Here is a 15,411-nt window from a genome sequence, read left to right on the forward strand (position 1 = left end):
AGGCTTCGAGCCGTGTTCATTGACCGAATAGCCCAGGAAGGAAATTTCCGGTACATTGAACACGCATTTAGATGTGTTGATTGTCAGTCCGTACTTATCGAGTCTTTCAAACACTTCTCTAAGGTGCTTGTGATGTTGCTCTGCGTCATGGCTGGCGATGAGCACGTCATCAAGATACGAGAAACAGAAGTCGAGATTGCGTAGCACCTCGTGGATGAAGCGTTGGAACGTTTGTGCAGCGTTTGAGAGTCCGAACGGCATGACTATGAATTCAAACAAACCAAAGGGAGTTATGATTGCTGTCTTGGGAATGTCATCGGGATTTACAGGAATATGATGAAATGCTTTCACCAGATCTATTTTAGAGAAAATTTTACATCCATGCAGATTCTGCGCAAAGTCCTGTATATGTGGCACTGGGTAGTTATCCTGCACAGTGATTCGATTCAGATTTCGATAATCACCAGTTGGTCTCCACTCATTCGGTCCTTTTGAAACCATGTGCAACGGGGAAGCCCAGTTTGATTTCGATGGACGACATATACCTTGGTCCAACATCATCTGGAATTCGGTCTTGGCAATCTTGAGTTGAGCTGGGTGCAATCTGCGTGGCTTTGCGAAAACAGGAGGACCTTTAGTTTCTATGTAGTGCAAGGTATTATGGGAAGCTTTCTTCGAAAACGGACGAGGTCTCGTTAATTCGGGAAATTCCTTCAAAATTTCAGTTATAGCACTGTTCCCTGAGATTGTTTTAATCGTTGTCGAAGGTCCATTGTAAGTAAAACCTTTACACGTGAGAGAAGTGAGTGGATCTATAAGTCGCTTGTTTTTGATATCGATGATGAGTCCGTAGTGAGCAAGGAAATCCGATCCGATAATTGGTCTCTCAACGTCAGCGAGGGTGAAATGCCATTTGTAATTCCGCCGTAAGTTCAAGTCCAATTCCAGGAGTTTCAAACCGTAGGTAGATATACGGGAACTATTTGCAGCGAAAAGCTCAAAAGTTGTTGGTTTGCCGTTGCCTTTGTAAGGTAAAATTGATATATCAGCTCCAGAGTCAATTAAAAACTTCATGCCGCTTTTCCTTTCCATAATGAACAAACGGCTATGGTGAAGACTGTTATCGCCGCCACCGCATGCCGTTAATGCGGGGGGCTTGGACCGTTTCCCTGAATATTCTGAGCGCTGTAAGCGCAGGGGGACTTGCATCTGGAAGCTTTATCTCCGAACCTGCTATGATAATAACACACGTTAGAGTTTTCATCGGAGTCTCGATATCGCGAGCGATTCCTAGAATCAGAATAACGTCGGTCTCGACTGGAGTTTCGATAGCGGTTCCGGCTATTCCTCGGATATTTGCCCAACTGCTCAACTCTTTTAGTCAGCTCCGAGATTTGCAGTTTAAGGTCTCTTATTTCCGAGCAAGACGAGGCTTCTGCTACATGACCGTAATTGCGTTCGGTGAGCTCAGCTACTCGATCAGCTAACTCGGCTAGCTTGTCCAGTTCTTCACTGCTAGCTGCTAACACCGTTTGCATACTCTTTGGTAGCCGTTGAAGCCACAAATTTTTGAGGAAAGTCTCATCGCTAATTCGCCCTGTCGAAAGCTCGCGCATTTTACGTAGCAACGTACTAGGCTTCTGATCACCTAGGGATAGGTCTTCTAACAATATCTTGACCTCTTTCGCGGCTGAATGTTTATACACAGCGAAAAGTCTCTCCTTGAGTTTCGAGAACGGATCCGATGCGGGAGGATCGTAAACAATGTCACTTACCGTTGACAAGACCTCCACATCTAGGCAGTTGACTAGGTAGTTATACTTGGTTCCTTCGGCTGTAACATGGTTGATCTTGAAGGCAGCGTCGAGCTGGACGAAAAAAAGTTTGATATTGTCCTTCGAGAATGTCGGCAGTTTCGCGTGGACAGCTTGAATTCGAAGATCGCTCTCTTGCTGTTCAGCCATGGCGATAAGTTCTTGGCAGGTTCGGGATCACGTCCGGGTCACCAGTAAAGGCGACGGCAATGAGAAGATGTAAATTTCATTTTTAAAACATGAACATTTTATTTACACACACACGAACAAGTTATACGCGACATCCATACTCTATGACGAAATACAATCAACTCATTAAAACGTTCGAAAAACTCTCTGGCCATCCGTTGCTAGGTTACCATCCATCGCAAGGCGAAAAATGCTACAGCCGCGAAAACGTGACATCGTGACGTCACAGAGTATCGTTTATGATCGGTCACTACAAAGTTGTTGCCCCGTCTCTTCTGATGCCAACAAAACCGTTTTTATCCGTATTTAACGTTGTTTTTTGGTTGGTTGTCTTCAAATAAATGTTACTGTCAATCAATGTCAATAAAGTGACACTGTATATATAAATACATTCATTTCGAAACCTTATAATTATTGATCTACTATTACTGATTATTGATTTTTATATATTATATTATATGACCTAAAGAAGAAATGTAGTAGCTAATAACTTATCAGCAACGACGTTTCATTTTTACGTCATAAAAATCAGAGCTCTACTTATGAGAAATTGGTTACACACACACGCAAAAAAATCATTAAAATTTTTGATATTTCAAGTACTAAATTTCATCTTTCAACTTCTCAGATCCTTATGCTCGGCATTGAAATATCCTGCCAATCAATCAAATCTTTATGTTAATGCTACTTAAATAGGGAAAGAATTGCGAAAAAGGTTCTATGCATTTTGTTTGAAATTAAAATTTTTTGGTCACTCTTTTAATAAATTTCTTCGTGGCCCCCTTATCAGCAGCCATGGCTCCCCTTCTGCGGTATTTTCCTCCATAGCCCCCTGGAATATCCTGGGGCCATATGGCCCCCGGTTGAGAACCACTGAGCTAGATGAAGGCATTCTGTACGTCTGTTGCTATATATGGCAGGTGTTTTTGTATAAAGTGATATTAATATATAATAATGTTATTGACATTTGTATTTAATGATAATTCAAGTTATTCTGTAGTTTTAAGTACCCAAAAATGGCTAATTTGAACAAGTGGAAAACACCTCCAAGTAATGGATCCGCAGAATGACTGCTGTCTCCTCCTTATAACCAGATCATTTTTTAATTATTACTGCTCTTTTGAAAATATTTCAGAATTTAATTTAATGAAGTAGGGCTATTCTTTAACACACAGTGAAGAATTCAAGAAAAAGAGAAGCGTGAGAGTTTAGCTCCTGATAGTTTGAGTTCGATTTAAAAAAAAAAAAAAACGTTATGGTTCTGGTTACATAGCCTTGAAGGTTTTATTTTTAACGTATCAGGACACTTTCGGATTCATTTTCTGCGGGGTTTTAAAAATTTGGAGAAAAAAAAATTCTGGCACCATTCTGATTTCTCAGAATTTTCATTATCCAAATTCATTTATTTTACCACAAACAATCTTCTTGCTACAGTTCTGCATACATCTCAAGGTTCAGATACAATTATGCAGAAGGTATTTTTGTGTGTGAACAATTATTCCCTTTATTGTATGGTCAGTTTTATTTATCAAATACATAGTTTCACATGCACCAAAAATGTATATTTAGACATAATGTAAGATGTACACATAAAGGATGCATATACATGTTTAAATTAGATATTTTGAGGTTGTTGAAAAAGGAAATTGAATTTACCCCATTTTGCCAAAAAACCCGGATTTTTTACAACCCTGGTTTACTCAGTTGCACGATCTAGCCACCCTATCCTAAGTCTGCGCTTCCCCAAGTCCGGTCACATATATGATTCTATACGATAGGTGAAAATAGTAACTTGCTAACTTCTTTTCCGAAGCCAACACAAAGAACAATAACAATCAGCGGTTTGACTAATTTTAGATTTTTAACGGATGGCCCATATATCCCTTTGGAATTTTCGTATTTCTTTCCAAATTCTGATTATCTAAGAAAAAAATAATATCACTATCGATATTTTTTATGAAAATCAATCAATTATTTGTAAAAAATTTTCAATTAAATCCAGTGATAATATTTTTCGGGCATGTAAAATATGGATTTCCATCAATTAATCTTAGTTACATGCCTAGCCAGGTATGTTAATTTTCGGAGATTTGTCCAGCCCGAATAGCTAGCTTTTATGAGCTATCGAAAAATCCGCTTTCATTTTTCTGTGAGAGGAGATACGCGTTCTTGTATTGTTAGTATTATTTATGTAATTTTTTTTGATATTTTTCTATCTTTGGCTTCCATGATGCTATTACTGACTGCAGCAGTGGAATTTGAATCTGTAATCGTGAACGTACGTGCTTGCATTTGAGATTAAATATTTGCTACAGATAGAGAGTAAATAAATGCGGTAGAGTGAATATATTAGTATTGATATTTCTTTGATCGGGTACGTTTGTGATAACCTTGATGATTTTTTTCAACTATATATTCGAGTTAATTGATTTATTTCTTCATTCATTGAGTGGAAACAAAGTATTTTGGTAAATTTTTTTTACCCCTTCGCTTACAAGTGATTAGCAGTAAATTCGGTTGATCTGCGCTGGTCCAATGTAAATTGTGTCGCGTTGAAATTTGATGGTTAAATTTTTATATTTCTTTATACTTATTTGATTTTCTCTGCCTTTTTGTACATTTGCATTTTTGGAGACGTTCGAACCAGGCACAGGTGGCAACGCAGCTAGTCTTTGCTCTAATATAGCTTCAACCATGCAATATCCTCTTCTCATTCTTTTCTCCCTCGCAAATGTTCCCTGATATGCTTTTGCTTTGGCTTGCATTTTGCAACGCTCCTGGAAATTTTTCCCTTGGCGGACATGACACGACTCTGACCTTTGTGACGTAGAAAGTCACCTTTGGCTTCTTTTTCTCTCTCGAAGGGCGAGCGTCCCCCGTTTGTCGAGGAGTTGGTTTGGTGGCTTGAAACAGTGATGGTAAGGCCCTCCTCACACGGGGAAACTAAAGTTCGGCAACTGATAAGAGAAACCGTCTCCCGAAGACCAGTACGTATATCGCTCTAGACGCCCTCACACGAGGAAATTAGCGTCTTGGCGACGAAATATCGAACGCGACTCGGTCACTTGGCGACTGACATGCTAGTCGCCGCCAACTTTTGTTGAAGAAACTAGAGAAACTGCCTTTGGCATTCCTTCATATTTTCGTCATGCGAGTTTGGACTCATATTGAAAAACAATCCAGATATAATAAATTATCAGTTAAAAGGATATAATGAAATTTTATTCAGAATTTCAGTTCACAGGTAAATACACGATTTCTTTATTTAAATTGATATTATTTTGAAATTATAATGAAATCAGGAAGTCGGAATTGTTTCGAAACTGTGGGTGCTCGTCTTTAGTTTTATATCGGAAAGTTTAATTTCTTAATCAATTCTGGGGTGCTCGGATCCATGCCACAAATTACCGTGGGTGCTTGAGCTTGCACACCTGGCTCTGACGCCACTGAATGAAATGGTAAACCAGGACTGTCATTTCAACTTTTTTCGGGGGGGGGGGGCGGCAAAGAACATATACTCACTGTATGTACGTATATATACTATTTATAATGTATTTTTGAAAGCCGGGGGGCAATAGCCCCCTGATCCCCTAGATGACGGGTCCGTGGTAAACACATGGGCCCACCCGGGCACTCCCCCGCGGGGGCGATTTCAAAAGATGGAGCATCACAAAAATTATTTCTGGCAAAAAATTTCAGGAATAACCAAATGAATTTGCCAAGTAGGATCTCAGAAAAAAAAAAAATACATGGCTGGGAGCCCCCATGTTGCTCTTAAGACGGCCCTGGATAAGAACCTGCAGAAAATACTGTCTACTTTTACATGTACCTAAACAAGCACGTGTTCCATAGGGATGGTCCCTGATTTTCCCCCTTGCTTGGAATGTCTGTAATCTAGGTCACGTTCACGCACATCTGTGTGTGGGGGTATTCGGGGAAAATCATTCCCTGAAACATAAACAACAATTCACGTGTTGTTTGTCTCTAGTTTTGCCTATAGTTTATTTTTTGCCTCTGGGAACCAGCTTTCGTCGTTTCATCTCATGAAACTACTTAAAATTCTGCGTGACAATATTTTAACTAATAAACAATAAAAATATATTAAATCCAACATATATAGGTACTGAAAGGCACATTTATAGAGGGAAAAACAGATGATTTTTTTTCCAAATGAAATGAAATTATACTAAAAAATTATCTAATTTTTACCATTTTATTGTCATTTCAAAATGATATCAATTTAAATAATGACATTTTGTATTTACCTGTGAGCTGAAATTCTGTAGCAATTTCACATATAATAGAAATTATTTTTCTTATTTATTTGTTTTGATTTTTCCTAACCCGGTTAACAAGATAGTACCGGAAGATAAGAAGGAAAACTAATAGACTGTGCTGTTTTTACTCAGTTTCCCGGGCTTTGAATATTTTTTTAGTAGCACCGTGTGAGGGAGAACGGGCAACTCGACTCATTCTAGTCAACTCAACTCTCAAGTTGAAGCAACTCGAGCTCGATTTTAGTTTCCCCGTGTGAGGAGGGCCTAACTCGTGGGAAAAATTGGCTAAAATTTGCCCAAGTGGGATATTTCTTAGCATTTGTGGGAAATTTTGAGAGTTCATCAAACAAAAGAATTTGTGCAAAAAATAAAGAAATCAAGGCAGTGCAATACTTGTATTGTAAAATACTTGATTATGTATTTTACCCGCTAGATGGCAGCACATTTTTCTGAGTGCGTGGGGAAAAATTTAGTCAAAAGGGAATTTTTTGAGGGAAATTTCGCTGGAACAGGTTACCATCACTGGCTTGAAAGAAAGAGGTTAAAAAAAATGTAGCGCGCGGAGAAGTGGGGTGCAGGCTGTTAGCCGAGCCCTAATGATTCGTGAGTGTAGTCTCGTAGAGGTTTAAAGGTTTTTTATTATAAACAAAATTAGTAGTCAAATGTTGTGCCAGAGATTCGTGATGATTTTTCACAGTGGGTGAGTGAAACGACTTCCGAAATCGGGGTCTGTGGAAGGAGAATGTCGTGCAAGAGTTTGGAGGTACGAATCGGCACCTCCGGACAGAAGATAACTGTATGTAAGGAGCCTCCTGTAATAAGTATCCTACTGTTATCTTTAACAGTTAGTCGTCGCACAGCTGGACCCTTAAGTGCCCTTCGAGAACTGAAATCATTCCGAGGGCCCGCAACCAGGGTCCTTGGTCATCGACACTGTACAGTGGCAAAACAGAAGCGGAAGATACCCCGAGGGTCCGTGACCAGGGTCCTTGGCCGTCTACGTTGAACAGTGGCATTCGTGAGCCTGAAAGTGGCCCGAGGACTTGCAACCGGAGATACCCGGGGTACCGTCATATTCTCCCGAAACTCGTCGTCAGGTGCCTCAATGACCTCTTCCTTTTGATCCCATCGTCATTCCGGACTCGGAGAAGATGCTTGAGACCCTCGGTAAATGGTTTGTTTATTTAACCACCTATTTCTATTCCTTCTAGCGATATCACAAAGAATGAAAATATTTGCACTGATGTAGGAGTAATTTTTAAGGTGTATTATTATTATTTCGCTCATACGATTAACCAAATGTCTAAGTATTTAATCAGGAATATTCATATAGAAATACGATGTCAATAGTATTCTTGTGTATTCCAGCGGAAGCTGAGAACTCAGGGGCCCCCTCTTACTTATGTTAAAAGAGTGATTAAAATGCATTCATTATGATTTATAAAGAAAAGAGGAAAAACTTTCTTTTTCGTGTTTTCACTGTGTCATCAATGATTCTAAACTTTGATTTTTTGTGTTTTTAGAGAACCTGGGTAGTTTGTTTTGGTTTGCCCATTCCCCTCATCGCGACCAACCCCCTGTTAACGATAAAATTAATTCGTAACCTAAATCGCTATAACAATTGGTAGCTCGATTTTTCAAAAAATTAAGTCTCTCTTCAAGAGCGGCACCCTCTCGGCCAAGTCTGTATCCCTCTGCAGGTATGGTGTACAAAACCTGACGGCATACTCCAATCCAGGACGAACTTAGCCCCAGAAAAGGGGAAGCATCAGTTTAGGAGAACGCAAAGAGACCTTATTGAGAATTAAATCTAGCATTCTATTTGATTTTTTGACCACCGCTGAATAATGTTCAGGACGCTTAAGCCGTTTATCAAGAACACCCAGATCGTGATCCTAATTTCATCTGGAATAATAGCACCTTTCAACTCGTAAGTGAAATGTGGGTTGTTCGAACACAAATGAGCGATCTTGCAGAACTTTTAGATAGAAATCGTCTCAAAATGGTTAAAGCAACAATAAATAACTTATGTCATTTTCTATAAAAAAAGTCATGTTAAATTAGAGGAAAATTTATGTAATATTCGAAACACGATTGCAAAACATTCTACGAATGGAGTGTTTTGTAATTTCAGCAGTTCATCTAGTGATTGTGCAGGTTATGTGCATCAAAATTAAAATGATGTCGTATGCTCATAAATTATACTCAAATCTGTTATTGCACGCGTGAATTTTTTGAAATTTCATTCTGCTTATGGTCTTATGAAAAGTTGTTATTAGACAAGTATATGTGATGGACGTCAGATTTTTTTTGGTTCATAACCTCAATAATATATAGTAGAATATCGTATTAAAATTTTGTAATGATGCAATGAATAGAGTTTTAGGAACTGTGTTTAAAAATTCAATTAAAATGTCAAAAATATCAATCTTCGTAAAACGTTTAACGTTTGTATTCACGGATAACTTGTATGTAGAAACCCAACACTAAAGTGGACGTAACTTCGATTCAAGAGACATATAAACAAAACAAGGCCTGTTTTGGAATCACAACAAACAGAGAGCTTTTATAGAAAATAAAACTATATTTCTTCCAAAATGACTTTTTCAACATTGTCGAATACCTTAATATTTAATATCCTTTGAATTCCTTCAATAATTAAATACTGCAATGGTAATTGGTATGTGTGAGAAAAGTCTTTCTATGTAAATGTTTTGTGATGACTTTATTGACTGTTTAATTTATTCGTATTTGTTTATTTATATTCAGAGAGGTCGACAAATAATTTCTAGGAAATTGGTAATAAGTGCGTTTAAATTGAAAATTTATTAGTTTATCACATGTATTTCAGTAGAGTATGAAGTAGCGGCTATCTTAAAAAATAAGTGATGTCGTTGACGCAAAGGCGACAGCAAGCAAAAAAAGATGCCCGTAACGAATATGTGTATCAAAATACAGCAACCCAAAAAATAGCAATTATCACGAAAAAATCAGTGATAATGATCATTAACGGGCGTTACTCGCTATTGTAGACAAAAGAGCAGAATTCAAAATGAACCGGTAACAAGAGCAAAGGACCACCCTTGTCAACTAGCACATCACGCTTCTCAAAAATCTGGCAACAGTTTCTTCAATAATTCTTCTTCTCGATCAGCATCACTATCACGTTCTCGTTTGTGATTTTGGCTCCGCTATTTTTCATTTTTCTGTCCTCCTTCTTTGCTCTTGTTGCCGGTTCAATTTGAATTCGACTCTTTTGTCTACAACAGCGAATAACTCTCGCTATAAGGAGTATTTTACACTATTTGTTCACTATTTCTGCTACTGATGAAGAAACTTCATATAGTTCTGAAACGCTCATAGTTGTGGTTCCTTTTTGCAATTTTGGGTCAACTAACGTCGGTCGTTACCTTGTATTATCTAACCCAAAAGGTAATTCATTTTTTGCCCGAGACCAATTACATATCAAGACAGAGAAGATCCCATGGACTCTGGTTCAGACTCAGACTTTGTAACTTAATTGCGACGTCTTTCCTAACCCCATATGCTATAAATTATATAGTGATATTTTAATGGCATTCCACCATCATTCACGGTTATCAGTGATGGCGAAATTGTATTCTTTCCATATTCATATATGATATTTTTTTTTATCCAAAGCATATACTGCAGATTCAATGTTTAATAATATCTTGTTTGAATTTTGCTACTCTGCTTTAATGTGTTGAGCGCAATTGTTGATGGAATTTTTATTATTAATTGAATGGTTGATTGAATTTTTATTATTAATTGAATGTTTGATTGAATTTTTATTTTTGAATCATACATAAATTGAGGATGTTGTCTCATACTCATAATTATATTTTATCTCATTTCATGTATATTTACCACACATATGTTATATACCATACAATGTTTACATCGTATTATCTTGTATGTATCCTATATCTTACGTCTCGTGGCATCGCTTTATGTCTAGATCATTCCCAAAGCATATCTGTTACAAAAACTCTGACGTTGTATCCGGACACCCGCTTATAATCAAATTATATATCATACTTTCTCAACTGCCATACGAATTATTGTTATTCATCAATATATTCATGCGTTCTAATGTATACCACCGATGAATCTACTATTGCACAACTGAACTTTATATATTCAAGTGAACTTTGAAATTTCTCCGTAGTTGATCATCATTAGGACTATAATATCCAAATCTGAATATGTCTCTAACTGGCAACGAAGTAACGCCAACTCCTTCAGTCTTGTGATATTATTGATACCAGTAATTAGTCAATATCGATAATTCCCACTCACAACTTTATAGTTCATTGGACATTGGACCTCAATTTTTTACACGTATCCTGTTTTTCTTTTCATGTTCAATTTTAAGATTCGGGCCTATGAAAAAACCCTTCCAATAGAGGACAAGATGAGAGGAGTTGGTGTTGCAGATCGGCTGATGGTCGGGGACAGAAAACGGTGATGAAAGCGGTGGCTCGGGATGTTTTTGTTGGTCTCATGCATCAGTTGGGGGCTCGATGGCGGTCTGCCCGTGTTCCTTGGTGGCCGGCAGGGGTTTCTGGGGGCTTTGAGGTGTGTGATTGCCGAGAGTCGGAGGCGATGGAGGCTCCAGCGGGGTTGGGTCCTGTGACTTACGGGTTGGGGATGCCTAGCGGCTCGGACATCAAGAGAGTTTTTCCAGCATGCCCCAGAAGCAAGGTAATCGGCTCCAGAGTGGGGCCCATGTTTGGTATTAGTGTTGTGGTCCTTTGCGTGGGTCGGAGGTCCGGTAGCGTGATGCCGGCAGGCGTTCGGCCAATGGTCTTGGTGGCTGGCGGAGCTTTTTCTTTTTACCAGCATGGCCTAGCCGTAAGGTAGCCTGCTTATATCCCTCAAGGAACAGGGCGGGGGCCATATTTGGTATTTGCATAACTCAAGCCCCGCGTGCCAATAAGGACACGCGTAGCTCTTCTCTGTACCCTTAACCAAGTCTATGTCCCTCCGCAGGTATGGTCTCCAAAATCTTACAGCATACTCCAGTCTAGGACGAACTAAACCTAAAATGGAAGAATGATTTTAGGTGGCGAATTTATGAACGCGAAGAGACCTTTTTTGAAAATTAAACCGACCATTCCATTCGATTTTTTAACCACCGCTGAACAATGTTCAGAAAACCTAAGCTACTCGTCAAGGAGAATTCCCAAATCGGTGACCCTAGTTGCATACGGAATAGTGACACCATTCAACTCCTAAAAGAAACGTATGATGTTCGAACCAAAAATGAGCGACCATGCACTTGTCAACGCAAAACGGCATGCTCCATTCATTTGCCTATGCTTGTTTGAGTTGGTCTGGCGCAACTCCCTATCCCTTAGATTCCCGATTACCCCCAATAGCTTCACGTCATCTGTGAATTTGCTAGCAATCCCATCGATACCCTGATCGAGTTTATCGATAAAAAGTGAAAAAATGTATGCGGCCAAGAACATTTGCTTGAGGTACTCCACTTATAACGTCTGTCCAACCAGAGAATTCCCCGTTCACTATAACTCGTTATGCCCTATCTCTTAACCAAGATTCTATTCAATTCAGCAAGTTGCCCCCAATTACAATCTCGTGTAAACGGTTCAAGAGTTCACCATGTTGGATCTTGTCGAATGCCTTCTGGAAATGAAGGCAAACAATATCCACAATTTTGCTCTTACCCAAAGCCTTAGTGACGTGATCATAGAAGTAAAGGAGGTTAGTCTTTCTCATTCCTAAATTTTTTAATAGCCTTCCAAATGATCTCATACAGTCCCCCTCATTTTCAATTTTCAGAAAAAAACCTCAAAAAACACATGCTACAAATTTTCAATATTGAAAATTATTTCCGATTTCATCCACGGAATCTCAATCACCCCCTGTTGTGTGTGTATTACTGTCTTTTCACCTCCAGCTGTCGAATTATTCATTAAAATACCCATGCTGTCAACTCTGCTATGCCAGTCTAATTCATACATAATCATATGTTGATTTATAGTTTTTTTTTATGATCACTAAAGCACCCCCCTGTGACCGTTGCATTATTGCATTATTTATATATATTTGTATTTTATGTATTATATGTGTTTGTGTGTAATCACATTCCCCCCCCCCCCAACCCCCTTCCTATTTTGATGTTTTTTTCATGATTTTTTGTTTTCAATCTCAAAAATCAGTAAATAGTGACTATTTTACACTGTATGATAATTGAAATGTTATTGAATTAACTTCATTGTAACAACCAGTATGGGACCTTGGTGTCTCCTTGGTGGTTTTCACTAACCTAATGTATTGTTCATTCATTCTTCTAATCATTCATCTAACATATTAATAAAAATTGAAATTGAAATAGTCACACATGCCCTCTTCCCCTCTCTGAACCCATGTTGATTATCTGACAATACATCGTTCTCGTCTACCACTTCACCAACTGCCTTTTGAAAATAATTTCCAAAATTTTCGAGATTGGGCTCGCTAAACTCACTAGACAATAACTGGACACAGCTTCTCAACTACCCTCCTTAAATATTGCAACAACATTAGCAAGTTTCCAATCCCTTGGAACGATACACTAAGCAAGGTGAAATTCGAGGTCGAAGCGTTACGGGAAAAGGTTAGGGTTCTAATACGCCCGGTTATACCGGAGCCGCTTGTCGTCGAGCCACCTGTTGATGAAGAAGCAATCTGAACAAACAACGACAGTTTAGAGGGCGAATGGGTGGTCCTGGATGAGATAGGGGGGGGGGGATAGTGGTAGGGGTTTAATCATCGGTAATTCTATAGTTAGGGGCCGTTCAAGTATTACGTCAGCAAATGTTCAAATGTTTACCCATTTTTGACCCCATCCCCCCCCCTTGTCAGTAAAAACCGTAAAACTCTGACCCCCCCCCCCCTCCTTGTCAGCACTTTCTTTCAAATCGAGCAGAAGTCAGGTCTATCACCATCTATGGGCGATTTACTACCTAGTGAGTTGTGCTAGAAGTGTAACTGTTAGTGTATCTAACAGTCTGAGTGCGTATGTTGTGTTGTGTTTGATTTTTCAGTATTGCCATCTATATTTCAGAAGTGAAGTGAGTGATGTGTCACGATTGAATTACATTTGAACTGTTTGTAGGTCTGTTGCTCTCTGTGGCAAGACTTTTTAAAGGGGAGATCGTCTCGCATTCGCGCCTTGAAGTTGGAAACCACAGAAAACTATCTTCAGCCGACCACCACTGTGGCGACGATGGGGATCGAACCCGGGACCTCGCGACGAGGGTCCGTCACTATGCCACTCGACCACCACAGTGGTTCCCCTGTTGTCAGCAAAAGTCAGCAAAACTCTGACCCCCCCTCCCCCCTTGTCAGCAAAATTTAGTCAGCACTACCTCCTAACGCATATTGTTGGGATCAGAAACGTACGCAGGAGCGGGAGAATAGGGGGCTCATGCACCCCCCAGAGGAAAAAAATATTTTTTAATGACATTTAGAAAAAAACATTAAAAACATTTTAGAAAAATTGAAATTTCGGGAGTTTAAACAAAAGGTATTGTTATGTCAGGTTTTTTTACTCCCAGAAGACGTAGGCGGGAATGCGGGTTAGTTAATTATATTAACAACAGTATTGACTATGAATTACCTACCTCTGGCTTGGATGGCTTCTCAATTGCCTCTAAATCACAGGACAAATTACAAAGTGTGCTAATTAATGCCAGGAGCTGGGTAATAAGACAGATATTTTATAAGCTATGATGTTACACATCTCAGAATAAGATACTTTTTGAGAAATAGATCTGATAGGAAAGGTGGTGGAGTGCTGATATACGTGAAATCATATTTGAAGGCTAGAGAGTGTAACGTGCAAAGAAGTGATATTGAAACTATATGGGTTGAGATTGAAAACAAAAGACATAAACTTATTGTTGGGGTTTGTTACAATCCACCGAATAACAATCTAAACTACATAGCAAATTTCATGACGAAATTTTCTACATGTGTAAGCGTAAGAGGGTTTTCATACTAGGGGATTTTAATTTTCCTGGTAAAAATTCGGAGAATCTTTCAGTTAGAGGTCAATATGAAAGAGACGTTCTTAAGTTGGTGCTTAATAATTTTTGTACCAGCATGTATCAGAAGCCACTAGTGGTAGGCTACCGCTATTTTGGATTTAGTTCTCACCAGTTCCGAGGATCTTGTTGAACATGTTTCAGTGGGGGGACGAGTTTTCTTCCAGTGATCATCGTGTAGTTAGTTTTCTCTGTAAGTTTCTTCGGGTAAGGTTGATAACAAAAGACTGGTTCCTTGTTTTCGGAGACTAATTCTGATGTTTTGAGAGGAAGATTAGCGGAAGTGTTCAAAGGCCGGTTGGAATCGGTAGGGGTGGTAAGTCAATGGGGGAGAATTTAGTACGACGCTGTCCTTTGTTTTGCACGACGTCATACCCTTTGTTCGAAAAAAGCGTGTTTGTACATCGCACCCTCTATGGTTCACGGATAGCGTGCGGAACCTTTATCTTGAAAAGAAAATGGCATTCAGAGAGTATAAAAGTGGACGAGGTGACCTATTATTGTTTACTGATAAAAGAAGGCTGTTGAAGAAGACGATAACGGATCTGACCCAAAAAAAAATTTTAAGTACGTCAATAAGGAAGACAGTTGGCACCCTCCTCCCTCTCGATAGAAGGAGCTAGGGTAGAGAGCGATGTAAGCATGTGTAGTGCTTTCCATGGCTTTTTCGAGTCGTTTTTAATAGAGATAATGATATTCAATGTACGGGTGTTGTATGGGGTAATAAAACCCTCAACGATATTCAAGTAGAAGATGTGGAGGTCCTAAATCTTCTATGAAATGTATGTGCAAGCAAAGCACCTGCACCAGATGATATCTATCCCAGGGTCCTGAGGGATTGTGCTAATTAATTATTGGGGCCAGTCGCACACATCCACAGGAGTAGTGTTGCTGAGGATTGGCCCCATACTTTTTTTCACTTTTTATCGATAAACTCGATAGCCAATTCGCAGATGACGTGAAGCTAATGGGGGTAATCAGAACATCAAAGCCATAGTGAATTGCTCTAGACCAACGTAAACAGGGGGTGCAGAGAAGAGCTACGCGTGTTCTCAA

At 39.2% G+C, this 15,411-nt stretch overlaps 1 protein-coding gene across 1 annotated transcript; it reads right to left on the minus strand.

Annotated features, from left to right (window-relative positions):
- Positions 1 to 1,142: 1,142 nt before the first annotated feature.
- LOC149078603 (uncharacterized) lies at positions 1,143 to 1,964 on the minus strand. The gene has a single exon (XM_089241154.1). It carries the CDS (start codon positions 1,962 to 1,964, stop codon positions 1,143 to 1,145), a length of 822 nt encoding a protein of 273 aa, XP_089097280.1.
- Positions 1,965 to 15,411: the final 13,447 nt, after the last annotated feature.

The sequence above is a fragment of the Pholcus phalangioides genome, unplaced genomic scaffold, assembly GCF_987345545.1.
Source record: "Pholcus phalangioides strain wild (caught in Gottingen) unplaced genomic scaffold, Ppha-v1.0 ptg000013l_1, whole genome shotgun sequence".
NCBI lineage: Eukaryota > Metazoa > Arthropoda > Arachnida > Araneae > Pholcidae > Pholcus > Pholcus phalangioides.